This window comes from Haemaphysalis longicornis, unplaced genomic scaffold (genome assembly GCF_048455015.1).
Source record: "Haemaphysalis longicornis isolate Haplotype H1 unplaced genomic scaffold, Haemaphysalis longicornis Haplotype H1 scaffold_12, whole genome shotgun sequence".
Classification (NCBI taxonomy): Eukaryota; Metazoa; Arthropoda; class Arachnida; order Ixodida; family Ixodidae; genus Haemaphysalis; species Haemaphysalis longicornis.
Genome location: NW_027526225.1, coordinates 31,712,075 through 31,732,964, shown reverse-complemented (window position 1 = coordinate 31,732,964; position 20,890 = coordinate 31,712,075). Strand labels below are relative to the sequence as shown.

The window sequence follows — 20,890 nt, the reverse complement described above, 5'->3', positions numbered from 1 at the left end:
TGCGGGTGTGTGTGAGATGTGCGTATCTTGCGCCGCCTGTTGCCTTTTGTTTGTTCTCTCGTGCGCCAGCACAAAGGCCGGCTGTTCCTGGAAACTATAATACACATTTATTGATTGATTGTTGCTGAAGGTTTATGGCATATTCAACGTGAAAACACTTTATTAAGTAATAAATGTAGAACTCACCGGAGGTAGTAGTATGTTGCACAAACAGCCACGATGATCAGAATTAGAAGCACTGCTATCCCTCCTATGATGGCGCCAAGTCCTACGCTGCCGCCGCTATTCACTGCATAGAGCGTTAAGGTGGAATTTATCGCATCCCTAATGTCCGGCGCCCCGGCTTCGCTTTAGTAAAAAAGGAAAGTAATTGCGCCTTCACGCTGACATATTCACTTACCTATAACCGGAGCTGTGAGGCGATAGCCGTAGAGCACATCCTGCGAAACAAACACAACCAATCAAATTGATAGATTTGCCACCACTAGAATGCCGACAGAGCTTCAAAAGTGGAAAAGCAGCGGTTCTTGCCTGTGATGACATTCTTTTCATTTCATTTCATTTCATTTATTTCATCCTTAAGGGCCCGAAGGCATTACATTAGGGGGGGGGGCAAGTGACGAGACAAGCTACAGTGGTCAATAGAAAAAAGCAAATAGATGTACACAGGAGACCGGAACCAGAAATCCCATGAACGTACTAGAACAAAACCCCCCAAAAAGACTAAAGGATGTTGTAGATATGTTAAACAATTGCAGAGCGAAACTAAGTATAATTCCAAAACGTTTAGCGATCAACACGGAGTAATTGAAATTATCAGGAGAGATGCTTCAAAAAATGTTCGTTCAGCTTTGCACGAAACGTTTCTCGGTCGGCGCATGATCAAGAGTCATCCGCTAAAGCATTCCAGAGGTCTATTACATTAGGAAAAAATGGGGTGATAAATGCTGACTTCTGGCCATTGATGCGTGCAATGGGTCTGCTGTGATTTATGCGCGATGGAGGTCTGTGTGCAGATTGGAGTAATTGATGTCTTGAGCGTGAGTTATAGTAGAAGCGGCGAAGAAGGCATAGACGGGCGATCAAGCGCCGGGATTCAAGATTTGGGAGGGAAAGAGGGTGTTTTAGTGCGGTAACGCTGGTTTTGTGTGAGTATTTGAAGATATGAAGCGAGCTGCTCGATCTTGGATGTACTCTAATTTAGTCAAATTTAGTCTCTAACTTAATTTAATCAAAGTAGATACTCAAATATTTCTACCCTAAGGTGAACTTAGAAACCATTGGCTCCACTTCAAATGATAGGCTGAATTTTTTGGGCACAGCAATTAGCGAGAACATGGAATACGTCAATATATGATGGGTGCGTCCGCGCACACATTCACACCCACACATACACACACGTGCTCTTTCTTGATCCACTTGTCATCATCCCACTCCCAAGGAAGAAATAGCACGCTGTAATTGTATTGTACTGTCCAATCTACGGCTTTGACCGCTGATGACGTACGCTATGCATTTTCTCTTTCCGTACGTAGCTAAAGATAGGAGTGGGTGAATCGCCACTTCCGAATAAAATGAGCTGGAACTTGGCGCGAGTTATCACTCTTTTGTTTTTCTGAGGAGTCCATTTCATGCCCCTACTCGTAAGAAAAACCTTTTCATCCCCACTTAATCAGTTAACTTGCTCATTTTCCGTTTACAGGGTACTGAGTAGGCCATGATGTGGAACTTAAGTTGGACGCAGTGGCCTCAGTTCTAATGAGCGTACAAGCAGGCACTATTAATCTGGACGCCAGACATATATACATCATATTCCATCATAAAATGTCGTCAGGCACTCACCCCCGCGAAGTTACTCTCGGCGACCAGTGCGAAGCGGTACGGCGTTGTGTCCGTGAGGGGCGGATTTTCGAAGAGTCCCGTGACATTACCGCCGCCAACCACAAAATTGACCGGGCCATTGTCCAGTTGGTTGGGGGTGAGGTGGGCGGCCACGTAGTATCCCAGCCGCTGGTTCTCGGCAGTGCTGAAGTTGACGAGCTTGAGCGGCTCATCGACGCTCTCGCCTTGTCGTACCACCAGTAGGTAGTAACCACTGCTTGTTCATGAGAGACCAGAAAGGAAAAGAAAGCTCTGTTATTACACTAGTTGCTTTTACGTTTTGCTTCGTTTACTGAGTCGCCAGTCCGACCGATGCTATTCTTTGTGAAGGCAATTGTTGATGCAGCGCATGTTTATTGCACCGCAACACAATCACACTGAGACACCAGAAAAAAGCCCATCGAGACTTTTACTATACGTGTGCTTCTTGTAGTGGTGCCGCCAAAAGTAATCGTAACAGGGTCTCCTAAATCTACAGAAATGTCTTCTTCCAGAAACTGCCTGGTTAAAAGAGTCCTCCATTATAGAAAAAAAATTACACCATCTTCCCGTAGGGGAGCCCTGAGTAGTATGCGAAGCAGCCATGGGGTTGACTGAAGTTCCAATTAGTTTTTGCGTTCGTCGTTTCCGTTGACGTTCACCTTCGCGTGCCTTCGTTGTATCAGTAGCTTCTTGACGTAGTTTCAATGAGTGAAGGACATAAGGCGCGTTCGAAGCACATGCTCCCGTCTCGGTTTGTAGCGCAGTGGGAGGAGCGCCACTTACCTCCCGTTGCGGCCACACGGTCGTGGGATCGAAACCGGGCGCCGCCTAACTATTTCTTTTTAAAGTGGACTGCGCTGACGTCAGCCCAAACGCTGACGGGGCTGAAGAGACACGCATGCGCAGTAGAGTGCGGACGGCGGACGACGACAACGAGTGAGGGAGGCACACAGCCCCGAGCATGAGATGCTTCGCATCTAAAAGCTTCCTGTACACCGGCAATGGCTGTCATAAAGCCACTAAGACAAATATTTTTAGATGTTCACAAATCCTTGTTCCAATTACCTATGACGGCACTCGTACAATCCTACCCCAGTTGCAAATGACGTTCAGTTGCATACATTATGCAAGGGAAACTTATTGGGACAAATCAACGAGGGCCTAGATTACCCGAGAAAAGCAATGCTTTAGAGAACATATCCAGACTTATGATTAGAGAAAGACATAGCTGCGCGAGTAAGGTGAGAAATCCAGAAATGGTTTACTCATCGAAGCCGCACGGTGGCTTTGAACTGCGCCGTAGTGAAAAGCTATGCACAATATAAACCACCCGGGAATCTTTAACCGGAGACGATGTTCCGTCACACGCAGTTCTGTTGCCACTCCAAACTCCAAGCCAACAGCGAAAGAATATAGTCTGAAATGAGCATGGAAGCCGTACCGAGAAACAAAGACAGCGTAAAAAAATGTCTTATGATGCCTTGGTAATATTACACAAAACAAAATAACACAATTATTTTTAATTGGGTCCTAATTAAGTAAAATTTATAAGTTAAATCATTAGTGGCAGTTGGACAACCTCTGTAGGGTGCTGTCCACGAACACGTCAATGACAATCGTGAGCACAGGAACGGCTTTGCTGGCCAGTGAGTTTTAACGCCTGGGCTATTTTCCTTGCCAGAAATTTCACAGCACCTCAATAACTTCAGGCTTCGCAGTTTTTCTCCATGTGTGTCTACAATACATCGACTTCTGTGCCGAATCCGTCTTTTTTTGGTAACTGGCTCTACTGCGCATTGCGCGCATAGGCGGATACAGACTTCCGGACGGCCTTATAGATATGCAGCGACCGTTTATGGTGGGGACTCTGACTTGAGTAGTTGCCGGGGAGCGAGAACTGCTGCCGTCATACCAGGCTAAAGATAATCCCCAATTTAGCCAGCTTCGCTTGACTCGCGATGCTTCGTAGGACTGCTTGCACAAACTGTTTCAATCGTATCGATCACTACATGTTGAACGTACCGATCGGTTCGGTATTATGAATATACCGAACCGAATATTATGAAGATATGTCTGTGAGAAATGTACGAAATGTCCCTCCAGGTCTGAACAAACATAGGGTTACTGTATTTTTACCCTACACGTAACTCGTTTTGTCCAGTAAGCGTCGATACTGGTGCTTGCTGGTATAAAACTAGCACGCGCCTATACAGACCGTAGGTTATTTAGAACTCAACCTACATTTTTTTAGCTGCATTGCGCATGTTGGCATACTTTCGTGACATTACAACGTCAAGTGACGTGATATAATACTTTCGAGCGTTCGGCAAGGTTGCAAAAAATGTTTTAACTTACATACGGTTACCGGGAGTCGTTATGCCTTCTACCAAAGCCGACAGCCCCGAAGGCCCGGATTTTGTTTTGGTCTTGCATTTTCGCCGTTGTCAGCTACTACACTATGGCTCTTCCCTTGGTTCAAAAGATTCCTAAATACAGAAGCTGACACCAAGCTCCCACGCTTCGCGCTCCGGAAGGAACGGCTTCGCAGGAATGGCGCGACGTCTGCAATATTTCTTGCCGGCGGTATCAAAACTATACTTTAAATGGCGCCTTGAGCTGGTGTACGCGATTTTATGTCTTTTATTGTGATTAAAAGTTCCGCAAACGCAAAATACGGTGCGGACAGGCATCGAAGGTCAACCGAGCGCCAAGGAAGAGCAGGGAGAGCGAGCCCCAGTGAAGCAGGTGAAAAATGCGAGAATCCCTAAGCTGACGTCACAGAGACACTCTGGGCAGCGCCGGCCTGGGTCGCGCTCACCACCAATTCGTACTTCCTGACATAGCTTCCCCCGAGTCAGTGCTCGCCGCTGCTGAGGTGCACCTGTTCTACTCCCCTGCAGTCACGTTCACCTGTTACGCGATATGACATCAGTGCCGCACACATTAGGCTTTCACGTATTCCGCCGCTGGTAACGTGCTGATGTAGCACCGTGGTAACGGCCTCGGTTCCAACTCACAGACCCGGACTCAATTTTCGAACGAACTTGAATGTGCCGAATTTAATTTTTAATTGGTTTACTTCACTGAGAAATTTCTACATACGCAATTTGGCACAAATTTTGCAATTTTTCTAAGCTCCTTTGCTCTTTACGACGACTGCGATTTTCTGTGCCAGACACCGCCATGTTTTTTGCACAATGAGGCGCTCAGTTTGCTCGCATAAAACCATGTCACCCAAACTTGTGCCGCTGATTGGCGAACAGGCCTTAGGAATACACACTGGCCTGCAGCTTTCGCAGCTCTCAGCGTGAGCGCTCGTGCAGTTTCGTAGACAATAAAGCAATAGAACTTGATAACGGGTGGAACGAGTTATGTCGGAAAGTCGACCGGCATTTGTAGGCGTACATGTCCCGTATGCTACATGAAGGCCCACGAATGTCCACTGTGTTTTTTAAAGTTGGCCATTTCCGCTCATTCAATCATTAAACCTTTCTACAATTTGGCATCACGTCGAGGAGCGTTCTTTTTGCGTGAAGATTTGTCAGTTCTCGTGCACCCTTTGATAGGAGGAGCCTCTCGACCTTGTAAACAGGGAGCTGTGCAAGCAGGCCGTTTCTTATAACTCAGGCACTTTCACAAACGTGTTTTTTGCCTGCGAAAGAGCCACGGAAATGCAAACTTCTTCAACGGCTGAGACCTCAACAAAGCCCCATCGCGTACAACGGTATGCACGGCTCCCTGAAAGTACGACGGCGATCAAAACCCTTCATTTAGACATGCAGTCACGTGCGGCGCACTTGGGCACACCCTATATGGCTTAACGGGAAGCCGACGAAAAACCGAAAAAAAAGCAGCGCATTAACAATAGAAGGGCTGGGGAGCTCGCGAAGCTGATGAAAAGTAGACAGGAAAGAAACATCGACGTCAACACCTGCCGGTGCAGCGGCGTCGGGGGAGCTAAGGTAAGCCAAACAAGCAAATGAAACCTGACGTGCTCGGCTGATGGAGCGAAAAGCCCCTAACATTATGTAGGGACGTCGGCCGAGCCTGGGTGGGTCACTATCTATAAAGGCGGTCGTGATTCAGAGTGCCCTCTTGCGGGACGAAAGGTAAGTGGGAAAAGAATGGCGCAGCGCATACATTAGTGCGTGGCCAGGAAGGGCAGGTAGCGTTCCCTAGAGATACCTTTAAAATTAACTGGTTCAGGTGAGTGCAATTAAGTTCGGATGAGTGCAGACCAGCCAACAGTGCTACTGGAACTATAAGTTAGTGAAAAAATGAATTTGCTGCAGTGCTTGCACCAGCTCAGCCAGTACAAGTACAAAAATGGCTGCAGTGTACGCTTGGTAGTGCTAGTATCCAAAGCTCTAAGAGAGGGGGAGGATGATTTCCCTTATCTTCGGCCTGCCCTTGATCACGGATGTTTATCATTCCAACTTTTATTCAACAAATACTTAGTTCCATTGGTTTCTTACATGTAGAGCCGGACATTGCCTGCTTCCAGACGTGGACTTTACAGTGACATTCTTACGTCGCATCGTGGTAGATCTTTCTCCTTCTTCGCGTGATACGAAGCTAGGGAATGAGAAAAGGGCAGGGGATGCAAATTGGTGACTTCGGAGGGTATAGTTTGTTGTGACGATGGCGTGAATTGTCTCGGACAGTAGTGGGACCAGGCAGACAACTTTCCGAGAACAAACTAAGTTTGTGCTCACCTCAACGCTAGTTATTACTCTCAAGACAAATTTTCTGTTCCAGACCAAAAAGACGGACAGGATCAATCAATTGACCTTGAACTGGACGTGCCGTAATTGCGAATGTGTCCATAACTGCAACCGTAACAGTTGAGCTAGTCTGTTGCCAGAGTCGCTTGAGTTGTACCAGTCGGAATTACGGTTTCTGAAATATGGGGGAGAATTGCAAACTGCTTTTGCTGAGAAAGGGAGGATTTAAGCATTTGCCGCAAACCTATAGCTTGAGCGTCACTCAATGGAAGCCAGTCTCCGTGGAAAATCTGTTGTGGGTGCGCCCGCAGGTGGGCGTGCTCTCCATGGGGCCTCTCTTTAACGCTAGAAGTTAAAGAGGAAGCTTTTATGAACCGGTAAAGTTGTACTTTATTCACCCTCTTGCAAGCACAGATAAAATTGCAGTACTTAAGAAGTAAGTGGGCTTTGAAATACCTAAAGATTAATGATGTGGTGTTCTACGTCTACAAAAGGGGAAAGCTGTGAAGTAAACATTTTTGCTCCCTATAGTTTCACAACCCAATGGAAATGATGTAATCGATGACAAGGTAAATATGGTTCGCAGAAAATGCTAGAACTTTATTTTGTCGAGATGGTGCGTCCAATAAAAGGGGCTCATTGTCGCTTAAGAAGTACAACAGCTCGCCTGTTGATTGCTGAGGAACTGCCTTCCTTATGTAACTGGAAGCTGGGTGTTGTAAGAGTTGTATGAGTTTATTATAGGTACTTTCTTCGCCAGACTAAATGGAGGATAGGTAAGACAACATATATGACGTATTAAACCGGCGACCAAAACAGGATCGTTTCAAGAAATCATCGTTCCCTACGGCTAATCGCTTGTGGAATCGTTTGGCGGCTAACCTTTCGGAAAGCCCAAATGCTGAGTCCATTCAAGCATGTTTAGTCAGAAACGCCTTTCCCGCGCGTTCGGTCTTCCCTTGCGTCAATTTAATCTTGTAGCTCAAATTGGGCTTGCTCATAAGTCTGTGCAGTGTTTGGGGACACCTTTTTCGTACCTCTTTTTTATCTCTGGGTCAGTTACTTGCATTTTGTTTCTGAATGAACTGTATTTATTGTCTTCATTATCTCAGTAGATTGTTTTTTAAAGCGCTACAGTTCCTCTTATTGGTCCTTCTATTCATCCCCGCTGTTTTTCACGTGGACACAATTATGTACTTTCCTGTGGGTTTGTCAGTGTTTGCTCTAAATTCTCATCTGTACAAAACTCGTGCATTAGCGTTTAAAGATTCAAATTAAACTATCGTGGTAGCGTGAAACTAACACACAAATGAATGAAAAGAAAAAATAAATCAAAGCAAAAGAAAAAACGTCTGTCTTCTTTTAAAACATTAAAAACAATGCATTCTTGCGAGGAGGAACTTTTTCAACCCTGAGGCAGCGGTTGGTAATTGAGAATATCGGGAATGAGCACACAACGCATCCCAAAAAAATTGCAAATACTAATAAAAGCAGTACATACAGGCACTTCAAGGGGCACATGTCAAAATGCTGTTGTTCGTAGCTTTCACTAGCGGCTTCCTACATAAAACTTAAAAAGTAGACATTATTATTAATATTTGTTATTTAAAGTGCATTTGTGATGTTTCATTGCGCTGTTTTGATTTCGATGTATCGCTTTATTCTGATTAACTATTTTACAAGGGGTCTCCTTTTATGTGCCTTAACAGCTGAAACAACGTACTGCTTCTTGTTTTTACGTACCCAAGAATCAATCCCATTTTTCGGATTTTCATGTACGAGCTGTTTTTTATAGTTCGTTTTTTCTGTCTAACCTTCACGTCTATGTTTACCATGTACTTTCATGAACTAATATTCATATGTGTACCACTATAAGGCCTTAAGGCTGCTCTTGGCCGCAATAAACGTGATCATTGTTATGGTTATTACATCTTAGAAGGTTCCTAGATAGACGGGATATTTTCAATAAACAAAGATGAATTCATTAATTTCAATGGAGCAATACGTACGTTATGGGCCCTCTAACGAAGTCAACTGGCGTCAGAACAATGCTGACCGTGCTGTTGATGATCTTCCCGATAACGGGCTCCATCTGAACTACTGGCGCTGGAACAAAGGAAAACGATCCTCAGTGCATATTTCGCACTCTAAATTTACCAACCTGTAATTACAATATGGTGGGTCAGTTAACCGTAAAGATGTACTAGTGAATTCAAGAGAAATTCTCTGTTGATTTTGAAGTAGGGGCACTGACCTGTGTATAATACTGCAGAAACATTCTTAGGTGATTCCCCAGAAGCATGTTCGTCCATTTTTGTAAAGCGTCACACGATGTGCTTTATGAAATACACATGGGCCAATGACGTTTTATTACAAGCCTCTTTGAATCTTTATTCGAAGCCTTGGGCGCAATCCCCCCATGACGTCCAAAGAAAATATGCCTAGAAGTTTATGTGTGGAGGGATTCCATAGAAAGAGTAATTGCGCATTATCTGACACTACCCACTATGAAGTTTCTACAGAATTTTTTGCAGTGATAACTGCTCGCTAATAAATGAACAATGAAAGACGTTTGCCAAATACCGGACATATAGCTCAGGTACACCATTTCGTTCGCGGTTTATTAGTTAAAAGTTTCCACATCAGACAGCAATACCAGACCACTCTTTTGGTGTCAAGATAACAAAAGATAGCACCGATGCCCATGATTCTCTGGAATCTCAACCTTAATTCACATCAGGGCCGGCACAATGGGGGCGGGGATTTTTATACAGGCATTTCATCCGCATTAAGCTTGAACGCTGCCAGTGTGGTAATCACTGATAAGGCAGCCAGCCAAACGCGGGCAGACAGGTCGAATGGCGACACTCTGTCAGTTACCAGACTGTATCAGACTTAAAATTGCTCATATAATTGCCGGTCGTTATAGAGAAATATATCGGCGAAGTCACCTATTCTTTTTTCTACCTTTACATCTATTGGAACTTTTAAAGCTGACTCCTGCACTGAAAGCCGTTTTTTAATTTTTCCGGCTACAAGTAAACCCGCTATGTTTGCTGGCCAATACATCAGTCGCAAGTATTTTTTTTTAAACTCAAAAGGCACGGGCGGCTTTGCTACTGGTGCCTTGGTTACGGCTGGCACGGGTGGCTTTGTTACAACGACAAGGGGCAACATACCTGACGCTTTGGTGCTAAAGTTGCCACATAAGGCCTCACCGAAGCCAGCGGACGTACTGGCCTGGATGCAGACCTCATAGGTGGACCCTGGAAACAGACCTCGGAGATAAAACTCTCGGTTTTTGGAAGCGGCCAGTGTGGTGGGGTACGGTTTCCACGATTCGGTCAGCATTGCATTGAACGTGTGAGCTACCCGGGACTGCACCTGAATGGCAGGAATAGGGAATAAGACCAAAAACACATTTGCCGCAACGTCGCACTGCTAAGGAATCTTCGGAATGCACCTTTTTCATATATAGGGAGCAGTAGAACTTTGAAGATGGTAGAGAACACAAGAAAAGAAAAACTTTGAACAAGGTAAAAGCACGATTGTTGCCAACGTTTCCGCAAAGAGACGAAAGCAAGTCTCTTTGCTGAAACGTTGGCAACAATCGTGGTTTTTCTTATATATATATATATATATATATATATATATATATATATATATATATATATATATATATATATATATATATATATATATATTTATATATATATATATATATATATACACACACACACACACAAGTATGTATGCATAAAACCAAGCTTTATGACCACTGGTGAAATCAGGGAGCAAACGGGCTGAATAAAAAAAACGCCAATTATTTTGGCGTTTCAAACGTTGGTCATCATTCAACTAGCTGCGCCCCTGGTTCTGCTTATCGATTTAAAGCTGCATTTTAGTTGGCTGATTCGCTAACTTCTAAGGAGTTAACACTTTCGTGTGACATAGGCACTCTGGTATACATATAATCATTGGTTTTAATTTCCCTACTTCCAGGCATTCCGAACTCGCAAAGAAAGGTTTACCTTGTATTGCAGGAGCTTTCCATTTCTTCGCTGTGGTGGCTCCCACTCAATCTTAAGGCTGTCTTCTGTCTCCCCCGAAGACGTTATGTTGACAGGAGGACCCGGAGCTTTTAGGAAGAATCACGTAGGAATCACTTTATCTAGCACCATTCAGAAAGCTATTACAATTAAAGAAAAACACAACGTTTTTTTACAGGCTTTTGAACACACCCCCCCCCCCCCCAAAAGAAAAAAAAAAACGAGAGTGAACTGCGTTATGAGAGCTGCTTTCATATGTAAAGGTCAGTTGAAGCACTCGTGGTCAATCAGTTTTAAAGTATCAGTAATACTGTCAAAACAATGAGGGAAGCTCACACTGACATGTAAAACTAAAAGGTAGCGAAGCTGTACGCAACCTTCAGAAACATCCCGAAGGTGTGATGATGATGATGATGATGATGTCCTAAAAGTTTCGGCACGTACCCACAAGGGGGGATTGGCCAGGGCTAAATCGGTTGTTGAAATACGTGGGGACTTCGAAATACTAAATTATTTCCGGAAAAAGGCTGTAAAAGGAAACTTCGTTGTGAATAAAACCCGAATTACCCATTAATTAGCACCATTCAGCAATTCAAACGACGTGAAGCAGAAAGAAAATTTTAAGTGGACGATTGCAGCCGATCTGCTTCTTCTTCGCTGACGCAACGAACTTTACTTCATCAGTGCGTGCTTCTTTCATTGTTTTGGAAGAGATAATCATCGGACATCACCTTGGAGGGCCGTACGCTATGACGTGTCTTTCTCGTTCCGAGCAAGTGTTGCCACGATTACAACGAATGATGGAGTTTCTTTTTTCTGGCCAATCTCGGCCAGTGTATGCTTGGCTTGAAAAACGTGCGCCGGGGACGCAGGGCGGTCTTTGCGAGGCACGTGCACACGAGCTCTCGGCATCTTTTTGGTTTGTTAACTGCCGCGCGTTCGCCGCGAGGCCAGCGCTCACGTGCGCGCGCTCAGCATTTTTTTTTTTGCTATTTTTAACTGCGGACTCGAAAAATTACAATTTGCTAAAGAGCTTCGCTGTTAAAATACTTTGGCGCATAAGCAACGTGGTTGCGAAACCGTATAACGATTTCGAACCTTTCTGAACTTCTGAAGCAAAGGGAAGCTGTAGAACTAGGGGTGTAGATGCAGACGCCACAGGTTTTGAAGCTGCGCTAGACCACGTAATCAGGGAGAAATGACTGAGGGACTAAAGCACTGGGACAGAAGCGCCGCGCACGCTATTACTTCTAGCGTGGCATTCACATTGCCGCCATACGTATGGTTCTCATTGCTAAATATCGTGTGTGGCTTTGTCACATATAGCAGTGCAATAAAAGCGCAAGAATTGTCAGATACCCTTTCAAACAAATACATTAAATAGGCTTTTTTTGACTTGTTGATGTTGGAGTTTCCCTAAATAAAGGCTTAGCGTCCCCTCGAGCGGTATTCGCAGAAACCGTTACATTCCCTCTCGGTTCGCATTTCAAATAACACTATTGTTAAAAAAAAAACAGCCGTGACTTAGCTCGGGTGTACCGGAATACACGGTTATGCCAGGACGTGAGCTAAGGTTCAGCTGGTTATTCTTAGCTCTCCCGGTTGTCTAGGATTACCTTGATTATGACGCTTACTGCTGCTTCAATGACACACACACGGTATACGCATTATGTGACACATGTATATTTATCAAGCTGCTCCGGCGCAGCGTCACCAATTTTTCCTGAGCTAAAAGCTGGTTCCACAGGCGCACGCCGGTGTTGCTGCGACGCACGAACCGTCGGTTCCACACCCGGCCACCCCTCGCATGACCATCAAGTGGACCGGGCGGCCACGTGTGAACGGAGGTCGGCGAAGACGCTGGGCGCGTGGGGTGTGTGAGAGACGTCTGGCAGCGAGCAGCGCTCTGTGCGCCGTATGACGTTACTGGTCACGACTTGACAGAAAACATATTCGTCGACAATTTATTCTGGCTTTTCCATCAGTCCCATCAAATAAGCGGCGTGATGTAGGCCACTAAATCCTTGGTATTAGTACCGCACGTCGATAAGACGGCACATTTGTCTCATGGAAAACTCTTCTTAGGACGTTATCTCTGCGACACTGAAATGTTCGGATGTTTTCAAGAAATGACGGACTTTCTGTTTCTGTACGGTGACTTCGGGGTATGAAGAACAGTTAGTTATCAAAAAGGTTGTCCTTAAAGGCAGAGTGGAGGCACGTAATAATGTTAATAACATCACAAAGTTTTTAAAAGAGCCATGAAGAGAAAACACAAGTTTGGTTTATTCAAAATATTGCCTCGTTAGAACCATACTGACACCACTTTTAACGTAAACTTCGCTCAAATAAGCTACATAATTAGGAAAAAAGGGAATGGACATAGCTCGTTTCCCGCAACATAACCTATGATGTCATACCAGACAGCTCAGCTGTTGGCGGAGGGCGGCAAAAGCAAACGCAAATTAGGCAGAGTTTATAAGCTTGCAGAACGAGCTATTTGCGCTTAAATTTAAGGCACATTCTTTTTAAACCCTAAGAATGGTGGGACAAACAGTGGAAGTCATGAAAGCACACGTAAACATAGAAGTACCAATGCGTACTGCTGTTGGTACTCCGTGCACTATGCTTGGTTTAGCTGCACGGGACTGCGAGGCTTTGGGCTTGTTTCAGACGATACTGGCCGATTGACACAAGCTACGATGTCTTACGTGACCGTATTTGTCGAGCGAGCACCATGTTTCACGAAACGATTGTCTTCATGAACAAAACAAGCCAGGTACAAATACGTTCATGAACAAACCAAAGGCAGAAAACGGCTTGCCTCGGTGTGGTGGCACCATCTAACTAACGGTAAACAAGGCCCTGTGATGTCATTGCAGACCACAAAAACGTACGATTTAGCGGAAAAATGAAAATTTTAACTTAAGATAATTATTTCTCAGTGAATAAAGCATTCTTTGCATTCGGAGAAGCGCTGGGGCCACTATAAAACACGAAATCTTTCGAATAACTCAAACTTGTGTTTTGTCTCCATGGCTCCATGAACCATGCTCAACTGCAGCGTTTTAAGACTGCGAAGTATGCTTTTTAAGCAAGACTTACGCATTTCCTTCGTTTCAATTTGCAGCTCCTCTGAATACGGGGAGTACCCTGTTCCATTGTTTTTGGCCCGAACCTGTTGAGGTAATAAAAAAAGCACTTTTGAGGACATTATGTGCCTAAATGTTAGGAAAGTTCAACATGAAAAACAAGATACATTCCTCACAGCGAGCACTTTGCATCAAAAGTTTTTTTATGTCCGCATTGTGAACACAAGTAATTTGTTGGTTCCACACGGTAGACTTAAAAGCAAACGGTGTTTAAAGAAAACTTCACTGTAGATCTAAAATATTTAACTACCTTAGTAAGAGCCGTTATCAGGAAGTTACAAGCGTTGAAGTGAGTTCATAGGTGACTATTACCCGCGACTATGACACACAAGACGAACGGTGTGTTGCTTATTAACTTCGGTTCTTGCGCCAGACACAGATGGATCGGGGGCGGTACTTTTACCACAATTGCACCAAACGACTACGCAACTGACTCATGTAATTCGACGCATCTGAACCTAGCGCCATGATCTAAGGGAACAAGACATATGCTCTATCGTCCAAGCACTGCTGCCCAGCCGCATAGCGTACGGGACACCTTATGTTCAGTTGAGACGACAAGAGCATTCCAAACTTGACGCCCTGATACGTAAGACATATAGAATAGCCCTCGGACTTCCGTCTTCATGCCGACTGAGCATGTCCTTAAACTCGGCCTGCATAATACACTGCCAGAAATACTGGACGCCCAACAAGTCAACCAGTTCACGCGATTGTCTCTAACACCTACAGGCCGCACGCTTCTCCCGACACTTGGCCGCCACGTCATAACTCCGACAGAAGCACCCACTTGTATCCCTCCCCACATCCGTGCCAACATTAAAGTAGCCCCATTTCACGCCATATGCACCCATTTTACAACTAATACCGATGAGCAGCGCGAGTCCGCTATCTCCGGAGACGCTATTCGAAGGCCCGACACCAGATACACCGACGCAGCTGTATGTCATAACCACAAAGCTCACACCCTTGTAGCCCTCAACACCCAGGAAACCCTCCCGACGTCCGCCACGCTATCCACTACCACCTCCACGACAGCAGAAGAAACTGCCATAGCTCTAACTGCAACCACAGCTACGACAGATTACATTGTCATCATCACAGACTCCCAGGAAGCATGTCACCACTATCAAAAAGGATGTATCTCGCCTCGAGCCCTCAACATACTACGACACATACACAAGCTGCCCTCCATCTACGTCGTGTGGACACCAGTCCACGCCAGCCTTCCAAGGAATGAGGCGGCACATGCCGCTGCCCGCGAATTAACTACCCGGGCATTCCCTGAAGGCACAGAAGACCCACCGGAATCCTTCAAGAGGTCTACTGTTATCTTATCCTCACCAGGTGCTTTACCCCCTTGAATTTCTTTCAAAGCCTTCTTTACTTCTTCTGTCATTACTAGTGGGATGTCTATCTCCTCTGAACTACTTCCTCGTAAGGTATTACCCTGGATGTCGCGGCTACTGTACACATCTCTATATAACTCATGTGCTACTATAACTATTAATTCCCTATTTCTGATGACATTGCCTTGCATGTCTTGAAACAAGCAAGGCAATGTGCAATGCTTTCTTAAGTACCTCAATGGTATTGAATGATATTGTCTCAGCATTTACGAATAAATCAATATCATTTTTTGTTTAACCACTGGGCTTTTCCTTGTCCATTTTGTATTTCGTTTGCGGAAAAGGGGTTCATTATTTTTCATTTCTTTATTAGGGCAAAGTCGACAGCCAAAACCGACTACTAATACCGAAGATTCCAGTTCCATGCTCACGTCCTGATTTTGCCCAATTTGGCAATGAAGCCGACAATGCTATCGTACATTAAAGTTTTATCCGATTCAGTGCCAATGAACATCTTCGTAAAGCTGTCAACGACCCTACCCCGTAGCTGGGTGTTGGCGTGTAAACCTGTGTTTCCTTTGAACTGTATTTTTTGTTCAACTTGAAAAATACGGCGACCATTTAGTCGCCGTAGTGGGGTGTAAAAAATTACACCCCACTACAAGACATATTTTACGCAACAAAAATCCAACTGCAGGTTTCCTCTTTCGTCATGGCCGGTAAAGCAGATGATGTTGCAATAATTCAACTGTTTCCATTCCTCTCCTGGTATCGTGACCTCGCTCAATCCTTCCGCATCCCAGCTGATCGAGTAAAGTTACTGTAGCAGGAACAGCTAAGCAGCCTTCACTTGCTATCGTTCGAGAGTTATACCCTAGTTACACGGCGGAAGTAATTGTAGTTACGTTTAACCGTGGTTACCAAACTTTACCCGCGCTTATCGAAAGCTGCAGACTAAAAGGGCACGAACGGCAGACTAAACGGCACAAAAGGCAGACTAAAAACTCATCCCACTCGATAAAGCGCGAGCTGACCGATGCAGTGGGGAAACGGAAAAAATGGTCCCGGAAAGAATTCTCCTGGAGAAAATGGTCCCGGAAAAAATGGTCCCGGAAAAAATGGTCCCAGTGACAATATAGGAGAAAATGGTCCCATGTCGACGCTTTTTACTTCAAGTTACTCAGATCTGAACGTTTTCGCGGTTTTGACTTTCACACTTCGGGTTTTAGCTAAAGCGTTGAGGAAGAGATGGACTGCTTTTAATGTTCTTATAAGGCACAAAAAATTAACGCCTCTGGAGGCTAAAATCTAACAAAGCAAATTGGGTAGACAGACAGACAGACGGACGGACGGACGGTTTGATGGATAGATGGGCGATCTATACAGATGGATGGTTGGATGGTAGGGATAAGCACCAATTAAAAAATTAATCAAAGTAATTGGCTGGCAATTTCGGTTAAGTAATTGGTTTGTCAATTCGGGACGATTACGAAAAAATGAGAAAGCAATACCAGATTATGAGTTCCAAGCCTCTTTTTGTGCTATCAGGTCATCAACACGGAGGCGTGGAAATCATGTACATTCCCCTATTTTAAGGCAATATCGTGCGAGCGCGCGCGGTTGCACGCGTGTGCGAGTTTTTTCTGTTTTTTGCATGTATGCTTTTTATATTTCACGACAACTTATTGTTACCTACGCTATTCTATGACAAACAATTGTGATACCGCCGCTGATTCCGTATTTTTGTGCAAATGCACGGCGTTACGCGGTAAGTTCTCAATTTTTTTCTAGTGTTTCCGTCTTTGTTTTGAGGAGTTTTATTGTCTTTGTTTTGGAGGGATACGTGTGGTATATCTTGTAAGCTTACATTTGTAACTTTTTATTGTCCTACTTTTTCTTTTTTTTTTGTATGAATTATTCCCTTCCCCGCTAGGGCATTCCTTGTAATCGTATCTTTGGTTTGTTATACAGCAAAGCCCGTTTATATCGAACACGGATATATCGAACCCTTGTATAATTCTGGTAAAAATTACATGCATTTAAAACTTTTTACATCGAACGCGATTTTGCTCACAATGGATATATCGAACTGTCCCGCGCGGAATTTTTCGATCTCCTTAGGCATGCGGCAGGCTTTCCCGCAATACATCGGCGCGCAGCGGTGGAGCGGGTGTCGCTTGCGACTCCCGCGCGAGGTCGGGCTCGTCCAAACCGGCTGTGGCAGAATGGACCAGCTCCACGCATGCATGCCGTTGGAGCCGAAAGCGCCACATTGGGCGCTGCGGGCTGCGGTGTCACCTAACTTCAAGTCCGCGCCACTCGCTGCACGCACTTGCTCGGTTCGCTGGGTTCGCCCTTATTCGCTTGTATCCATGCTTGTCTCTGCCTTGTCGAAGACGCCGAGGACTCCGTATCGCTTCCGAGCACGAGCGATGCCGTCGCTGCCATGACCCTGCTACGGCGATATATACTGCAGTGCCATTGAGGGCAGCGTTCTTGTGCTTGTCGACTGTTTAGATACCGTGGAGCCAGCAGTCAGCAGCAACGCGTCGTGCTCCAAGAAGCAGGCTACACTCCCGCAGTTCTTCCGAAATTTCATCAGGGGTCGGATAGCACTCCTAGCTAGAAAAATTCTCACAAATGCTAATCCAGAAATATCCGACACCATAAAACAACTTGTATGGGTACCTGGCCACCAGGGAGTAGAGGGGAACGAGGCTGCGCACACAGCCGCCCGAGCGTCTCTCCCCCGGAGTTCCTCTGACTTCCCAGGCTCTGACCGTACACTTGTACGTTACCCGCTAACCACATTCTCTGAGGTCACAACATACCTGCGCCTCGGCAGGCGGGCGTTCCCGGTGCCCGCCAAGGGCCTGGATAGAACTGAGGAGCGCCATCTTCGCCGGCTGCAGACAGGCTAGCACTCCTAGCTAGAAAAATTCTCACAAATGCTAATCCAGAAATATCCGACACCATAAAACAACTTGTATGGGTACCTGGCCACCAGGGAGTAGAGGGGAACGAGGCTGCGCACACAGCCGCCCGAGCGTCTCTCCCCCGGAGTTCCTCTGACTTCCCAGGCTCTGACCGTACACTTGTACGTTACCCGCTAACCACATTCTCTGAGGTCACAACATACCTGCGCCTCGGCAGGCGGGCGTTCCCGGTGCCCGCCAAGGGCCTGGATAGAACTGAGGAGCGCCATCTTCGCCGGCTGCAGACGGGCTCATTCTACAGCCCCGCAATGCTCAAACACATCAACCCGTCCTTCTCGGGTTCGTGTAACTTCTGCGGTCAGTGGGCAGACACGTATCATATGGTATGGGCCTGCCAGTATAATGCAGGGTTAAAAGTCAAAGTGAAGCCAACGAGGGAGGGCTGGGAGGCGGCCCTGTCCGGCTGCTCGGACCTAGAGTCTCAGCGGGCTCTTGTCCAGCGGGCGCGGGCGGCGGCCTCGACCAATGGGATCCCGGACTGAGGAACTGAGGAATACCACCCACGCAAGAGAGGCCTAACCGCCTCTTCCTCTCTTTAACTCTGTTTTGTACATTAATAAAGTTTTTCCTCCTCCACCTCCTCCTCCCCCTCCTCCTCCTCCTCCTCCTCCTCCTCCACCTCGATAAATTATTGTTTTCTTTCCGAGAAAGTGTCGTATCAATAGTGAAGTGCAGGGTGGCGAGAGCTCTAACTCCGTCGGCAAGATTGCTCTCATATACGTTTCTTTTTGCTTCACTTTCTATATCAAATTTTTGCTATATCAAACTATTTTACAATTCTCGCGCTGTTCGATATAAGCGGGCTTTACTGTACCCCAAAATATAAAATCTTGATGCAGTACCTAAAACGCCAATAAAATTACAGTATAGTGAGTATCAGAACTATCAAAACACCGTGCTTAAAACAATGCATAGAACCAGAGTCCTTCAATCATGGAGGAAAGAAAAAAATGCTTTTTGGTCACGAAACTTCTCCGTAACGCTACGGGAGAGCTTCATATGGGGACCAAAGCTCCCGCGCGGTGGCGCTACGAGTCCGGTGAAGGTAAGGTCCCTATGAAGGCTGCTTGGACGGCGGCGGCCGCATTTGCAGCGTTTGCAGTGCGTTGGAGCGCGAGGTTGCTGTTGTTTGTTGTGTGATATAGCCTTCTACACTCATCACGAAGGGCAAACTATGTGAACTACCATGCCTCTGACATGCTGCGTACCTGGTTGCCGCTCTGGCTATTGGAGTGCAACGTAAAAGGCTTCGCTGTTCTGCCTCCAAAGCGACCGCGAACAACGCGACAGGTGGAAGCGAGCCATTCCACGACGGGAGACGGACGCTTTCAGCTGCGAGTCGAAGGCCGTTCGTGTGTGCGAGAAACATTTCGACCGCACGGGCATTATTCGAGCCGATGAGTTCAAAATAAGTGGACAATCTGTGCTTCTGCAGCGCGAGAAGCTCAAGCTCCGCGTCGGTGCCATACCCCGGATATTTGAAAACCTTCCGGCGTATCTTACGAATCCCAAGCCACGGTTGCGCTCACAACGAGAAAATCCGTCGGCAAAACGTCGTCGCGTTTCGTCGCCGAACAACGGCGGGACTGCAGCTACTGTGATTTTGGTTATCCAATCAAATATTTTGAATTTGGAAGGCGGAGCACGGCTATCTTTGCCTGCATATATATATTTTTAACTTGCCCGCCGCGCTTGCCCATGGGCTAAGGCGTTGCGCTGATAAGCCCTAGGACGCGGGTTCCCAGCCGCTTTTCTGATGGAGGCGAAAAGAGAAAACGCTTGTGTATTCGAGCTTTCGGCGCAAGTTAAAGACACCTGAGTGGTTCAAAATAATCCGAAGCGCTACACTACGGCGCGCGCCCCATTGCCTGTGTAGCGTCGGCACGTTAAACCTCATAATCAATCAATCAAGTTTTTAAAGACAATAGTCTTTCTTGTGCTACTTAAACCCAGAAATTTTGGTCTGTATGTATGTCTGTATGTCTGTCTGTGACTCGATTCAGCCACCCAGCCAAAGTAAAACGATGCCTGAGCAATAGTATTATATAGTCACAGCTAAATGTACCCGTCTAAGTCCGGTGTAATGTTCATACTTGTCAACATTGTTGAAGAATAACAATACATTACGCAAATATAAGACAACAAATTATTACAGAAGTGATATTTGCAGTGTTCCTTTATAAACATTCATACATGCTTGACTTTTACGAAATTAAATACTTTATCAACTGCAGAAAAAAAAAATCCACTATACTTTCTGGCGGAATTTTAAGAAATCAACCGGCAACAGTTACGAAAGGTTCGACTAGATAGGTTCCACGTTCTGCTTGCTACGCACGTGGAGTAGGGTAACGCGGTTCTATAAACGTTGAAGTAGGGCGCCTCAATTCACGCGCGTCTTCGCCGTACGGCAGCGTTGGCATCGAGACACCCGGTTTGGAGCAGTGGAACGCGGGAAATTTAAAATGATTTAAGCAAACCTGTAGCGTCTTTACCTTGGGAGGAGCGCGACGCAAGAGGAACAACATGAGATGTGAGCGGGAAAGCGGAGGGAGGCATTTACGTGGCAGAAGTCGATAAAGTCTATCGTCTTTTGACGACATTTGCAACGAAAGGAGCAGATACGCGGCCAATTTTTTTAACTTGCCGTTTGGGTGGGAAGGGTGTGACAAGCACTGAGTGCGCGAGTTTTGACTCCCTATGCCTATGAAGACAGCCGAGAAAGTCGCTCAAGGCTGTAGCATTTATTTACTCCTA

The 20,890-nt window shown here is 45.8% G+C and overlaps 1 protein-coding gene across 1 annotated transcript in view; it reads right to left on the bottom strand.

Annotated features, from left to right (window-relative positions):
* Nucleotides 1-20,890, bottom strand: part of LOC144162548 (receptor-type tyrosine-protein phosphatase T-like) — a 229,376-nt gene that overhangs the window by 53,634 nt on the left and 154,852 nt on the right. Inside the window, exons 19-25 of the mRNA XM_077693134.1 lie at nt 13,742-13,814; nt 10,619-10,725; nt 9,767-9,971; nt 8,597-8,693; nt 1,843-2,095; nt 401-440; nt 187-289 (exon numbers count right to left, since the gene is read on the bottom strand). Coding sequence (XP_077549260.1) covers nt 187-289; nt 401-440; nt 1,843-2,095; nt 8,597-8,693; nt 9,767-9,971; nt 10,619-10,725; nt 13,742-13,814 — 878 coding nt within the window. The remainder of the gene's footprint in view (nt 1-186; nt 290-400; nt 441-1,842; nt 2,096-8,596; nt 8,694-9,766; nt 9,972-10,618; nt 10,726-13,741; nt 13,815-20,890) is intronic.